Source organism: Agrilus planipennis, unplaced genomic scaffold (genome assembly GCF_000699045.2).
Source record: "Agrilus planipennis isolate EAB-ADULT unplaced genomic scaffold, Apla_2.0 scaffold247, whole genome shotgun sequence".
NCBI classification, from domain to species: Eukaryota; Metazoa; Arthropoda; class Insecta; order Coleoptera; family Buprestidae; genus Agrilus; species Agrilus planipennis.
The window spans coordinates 423,578-429,233 of NW_020442433.1; the positions used below are offsets into that span (position 1 = coordinate 423,578).

The following is a 5,656-nucleotide window of genomic DNA, read 5'->3' on the forward strand; positions in this document are numbered from 1 at the left end:
GATTTAGAAATTATTCAAAGTAATCGATTATTGGATAAAATAAATAAAATTGCAGAAGATGAAATTCTAACTACATGGAATTCAATTCCTGACACGTTTAATTGTTTAAAAATATTAGCAAAGACAATTAAATCTCTATTTTCAGAATTAAATTTTATAAAAAATAAATATAGGAATTGAATAACGGATGAGTCGAACTCTGCATGCGTACTGTTGAAATTAACTAAATATGAACCAAATATTAAATCTTTATCATCTTGTGTACAGCAACAAAAATTACATTAAAAACAATTATTTTTAACGTGAATTTTGTTTCTAGCATATTGCTTTTTGTAAAACATTGATTAATAAAAAAAAAATAAGAATTGCTTTTATTTGTTTATTTAATTATACTTACGTATAGTTTCACCACGCTAACATGCCGAATGAAATTTTATTGTGGCACGTTACCTATTTAAAAAAGAATTTTTATGACTTTGTGGCACGGACATCAAAAAAGGTTCGCCATCCCTGTTCTATATGGTTCAGTTATTCATACACATCAAATCATGCATCTTAATATAAAATAAGACGTGCCTGCATTCCCATTATTGTAACGCTTCATTTAAACAAGCCCTAAATTTAAAAGTATGAAAATAATACAGAAATTGTAAATGTAAGAAAGATTGTAAGTACGAGACAACAGATGTCTTATTTTTAATTTAATTACTATAATCTTCTTACACATACTATAAAATTAAATTACGGAATAATTGATTACTGTTTTTATGTTACCTTGTTTGTTTTTAAGAATCTTTGTACATATTTATAATTAATCATTGCCGACATCCTTACGTTAAATAGGTTTTAATTGTCTTAGTTAAAATTGAGATTAATAGAGGCTGAGTGAATTGAATTTTAAAGAATATTTTAGGTAAGCAGGGCCCTCCTGTGCTACGAGCCGTTAATTTCCGAAAATAACCAGTAACTTGAAAATTGCACTCTTTCATATGTAGACCATTGAACATTAAAGAATTTAGATATTCGTGTGCCTATTTTGATTGTCATCGTGTGCAAAATTTTATTCTTGAACGATTTTGTGCTATTATATGTTATTGTTATTTTATAGATGTTTAATTAATTTTGTCTGATAAAAGCTCAGGTTATCTGCTACAATCTTCTCGTCTACGACTACAAAAATACTGAATGACTAATGTAGTAAACAATTATTATTGAAACGTTTTCTCTACATATGTAATAAAACAATATTAAAAATAATTTAGAGCATTTATTCGAAGCACTAATTCCAATGAAGCTGTAAAGGAACTATTCTAGAGTGGTACACCTTGTATACGTGCATATTGTCAATGTCTGATTTCTGTAAAAGTATTAAGATACATTGGTGTATATTGACAATTGCTAAGTTTACCGTAAAGGCAAACAATTGCTTGCAGCTAAATGGGGGCATATCGAACGATTAAACTAATACTTTTAATTATTATAAATTGATATTGTTAATTATTTATTTTATTTTTTGTGCACTTGATTTCTAAAAATATTCTCAATTTGAACAGGTATTTTCATTTTCCATTCTTTATAAAAATAATATTCAATAATTGACATTGAGAATCAAAATGTTTAATGACAACACTATCAGTATGGGTGTTTAAGTTATTACAATTAACTTATATTATTTGTTTTGAAGTTCTGCTAAGAATTCGTAAAAAGTAAACGATTTTACTTGCTTTTTCAAACACAGTAAGTAGTTTGAAAATTAACGGAGATGGATATAGGGAACTCTAGTACCATTCGAAAGACAATACAATTCTGTATAAGGCTATGGAAATCTATACAGGGTTTTTCATTTTAAAAAATGCACTTACGATTTTTTGACGTTAACCAAATCCGCCATTAAATACCTGACACCCTGTATGTAATTAACCCAATTTGAGAGTATGTGAGGAAAGCTATCTCTCCTGAGAATAATGTTTAGAAGTAGGAAAGCTTTATAAAAGTCAACCTAACATCATAAGTAGATTTCAAAATCGTCATAATATATACGGCGTTCCATTTAAAATCATGAAGTTAATGTCAACTTCCGGTATAACCGGAAGTGCTACATAGATGCTGATATTGTAATTGAGTGAGACACTCTGTATAGCTAGAGCTTCTGTTTGTACGGGTGTTGGTAGATGATTAACTCAGTCCTGGTGTATGTTGACATTTACTGATGTATATGACCGAAATCGAATTGAAAAGATATTAGACATTCACTTATCAGCTGGAATAGTTATTGACTAGTTTATCTTAAAATACACTTCGCCTTGACTGCTCACAACAGTTTACAAATATACTAAATACTATATTACTTATAATTTCAGTATTCTGCATTTGTTTCCGTGGTCCGGAGTTATTGACGAAAATCAAGATCTCAGCGCTACTTTCCGAGTACCGGATTTAAAAACGGGCCGCATGGTACGATTGATCACTCAATTATCCAAAAAAGAAGAAGAAATGTTTAGAAACATGATTAGAAGAATTGACACAATTGTTAGGGTAATAAAATAAAAATTTAATTCTTTATATGCTACTTTAACTATTTAACCATTTTAATAGTTCATATATGTTCTTTTAATGTTATCAAATCGTTTATATAAAATTAAATACATTAAATCAACACTAATTAGATGGAAGTTGATATACGTTATAAATGAAGCACTGCTTATAAATTCCACATGTTTTTTTTTATTTTTTAACTGTTACGCCACTTAGTGACTGCTTCAAAAATTAATAGAATTACTTCAACTTAACGAAAAACTTAAAAAAAAACTTTTGATGTTTCGTTCCCATCAGCTACTAATGCTGGTGAATTACGCCAGAAGGTCAGGCCAAAGGTCCTCTTCAGTTTCCCTTTTCAAAATAAATGGTAATTAATATATAATCAACATCATAAGTTAAATGCAAGATAATGCATAATTTTTACCTATTCTGTCTGACAGAGCCTGCTTTTCTCTGAAGTTAAATTATAAGTAATCTAAAAGTCACAAAGCGGCGAAACAATCATGAAGTAAATATACAAAAGACATGTAAAATTATAAACAGTGTTGATTTATACAAGCAAATTGTTGTTTCGAAAAAATGTTCAGGCGCCTGACAGTTTCGAAAGAATATCGACCACTATAAACTTTTTGTTATTTTTGGTTACGTGCCTGGGCTATTCAGATCCTACTAATCCTTCATATGAGGTCACCACGGAAATTCATAATTCAGTTCAAGTCGATATCCTAAAGGACCTTGTTGAATATTTGAATTCCACTAGAGTGAAAAATCTTACAAAACTTACTTTACACGGTCCGTGAAAATTCGCGATAAATTGTAATATTTGACTCATATGTACATTTCTTTATATTCAGCGTAACCAGCTGCCTAGACTATGGTAGTTAGTTACATTATGACTACTACTTTTTTAGGCAGCACATGAAATGGATGTTCGCATTATGGTCGATGCAGAACAAACTTATTTTCAACCTGCTATTTCTCGAATAACTTTGGAATTTATGAGAAAGTACAATAAAGAGAAAGCTATTGTATTTAATACCTATCAGTGTTATTTGAAAGATGCATATAACGAAGTTACCACCGATTTAGAACAAGCAAAACGACAAAACTTTTATTTTGGAGCTAAATTAGTTCGAGGTGCTTATTTGGAACAGGTAGAATTTTAAATTCCTAATGTCTGATAAAGTTAACACGATTCTTAATCTACTACGTTTTCAGGAAAGAGCTAGAGCAGCAGCTTTGGGTTATTCAGATCCTACTAATCCTTCATATGAGGCCACCACGGAAATGTATCATCGGACATTAACTGAATGCTTACGAAGAATTAAAGAAATGAAAGATAGGGGAGAAGACAAGAAGATAGCTATCATGGTTGCTTCTCACAATGAAGACACTGTACGCTTTGCAATACAAAAGATGAAAGAAATTGGAATTTTGCCTGAAGATAAAGTAATTTGTTTTGGACAATTATTAGCGATGTGTGATTACATAACTTTCCCATTAGGTAAGAGTATTTGTTTATTAATTTAATAGAAATTAACTTATATCATACCAACATTTATAATGTGGTTATAAGAATTCATATTTATTCCGTTTATATTTTTCAAAATTGTTTAAGTTTAAATACTTATTTAATTCTAACAAATCAACTAGGGATAGCCACCTTCTAAAAATAATTAATCATAGTACTTAATAGTTTTATAAAAAAAAAACATGCGACTCTTACAGTAGTGGTTTAATATTAAAGTTTTGTATTGATTGGACGAAATTCACATATTTAACACTAATTTTTATAGAATTTTTATTGAATTTGAGTTTATCACAGATATAATATAACATCCGTACCATTCACGATATTACTCCCACCAACTGCAACTGACAGCTAAGATGTTATATATCATAAAAAGTCTTAAGTAAAATTTTGTTGTTATAAATAATTACTTCACAACCTATTTATTTTATTTGCATAAAATGCGTCGTGAAGTTCAAGATTAGCAGTTTGCAGAACGTGTGTTCCTGATTCTTTTTCTCTCTTTATTACACGTTTCCGTCTCATTTATGAAATTATCCCACATTCGAAAGCTATTATCTATACATCAAAAATATTTAAAACAATGTAGGTTATCTTAAAAACAGGTCAGTCTGGATATTCCGCCTATAAGTACATCCCATATGGTCCAGTTAACGAAGTTTTACCGTATTTATCGAGGAGGGCTCAAGAAAATAAAGGAGTACTTAAGAAGATTAAGAAAGAAAAAAAGCTTTTACTGAACGAAATTATTAGGCGTTTTAGTAAAGGACAAATATTTTATACTCCCAAAGGAAACTATGTCCCTGTTTAAAAGTAAGTATACTAGGACTCCGATCAAGTTGTGCTTTTTTTTATGTGTTTGTATTAAGAAGAGCTAATAATTCTCACAATATTATCTACAAAACGTTTCTATTAATAGGATTATTAACAATTAAAATATTGACCATTTTTAACAGTTTTCTAAACATTACCAGCGACCAGGGCCGTCTTTAACCTATTGGAGGCCCTGGGCACATAAGCCTACCGGGCCTCCTACAGCTTTGACAGAGAATCATTTTGGTTTGTTATTTGTTTCTTTATATTCACATAAATGAATATACAATTGTAATATGACTCGAAAAAGTAACTCTAATATCATTCTCAGGTTGGTACTTAAAATTGTGTTTTTTGAAAAGGCACCCTTCTAGTTTTCAGATATGCAAAATCGTCAACCAATTGTTCAAACTGTTTGTCTTTGAGCGTATATTTTTTATTCTTTTCCGTTTAAGGAAGGAGCGTTCGCCACTGCAGTTAGTTACCATCATGTTTAAAAAGATTCTCAATGCAATTTCTACATTTGAAAATGCGTCTCCAACTCGGTTTTTTATCAAAACTTCTGGAATACTATTAGTTTTCCAAATATAGACATTCTATTTCTAACTCTTTCTCGTTAACATCTTCATAGCAGCAAATTCTTTGCAACTTTGTCTCGGGATTTGGAGTTTTCAAGCGAAAAACAATGTCAACAATAACCAATGTCCTTGTACAAACTCAATCGCTGTTTTAGATGCACGCTTGGGATATCAGGTATTAATACATAGATTGTTA

At 30.1% G+C, this 5,656-nt stretch overlaps 1 protein-coding gene across 3 annotated transcripts in view; it reads left to right on the forward strand.

Annotated features, from left to right (window-relative positions):
* LOC108740250 (proline dehydrogenase 1, mitochondrial) overlaps positions 1-5,656 on the forward strand; it is a 186,802-nt gene that overhangs the window by 177,933 nt on the left and 3,213 nt on the right. For all 3 annotated transcript variants that reach the window (XM_018474502.1, XM_018474501.1, XM_018474504.1), the window contains 4 exons: positions 2,361-2,535; positions 3,450-3,692; positions 3,757-4,042; positions 4,675-4,882. In XM_018474502.1, the coding sequence (XP_018330004.1) occupies positions 2,361-2,535; positions 3,450-3,692; positions 3,757-4,042; positions 4,675-4,880 (910 nt within the window). In that variant the 3' untranslated portion in view covers positions 4,881-4,882. The remainder of the gene's footprint in view (positions 1-2,360; positions 2,536-3,449; positions 3,693-3,756; positions 4,043-4,674; positions 4,883-5,656) is intronic.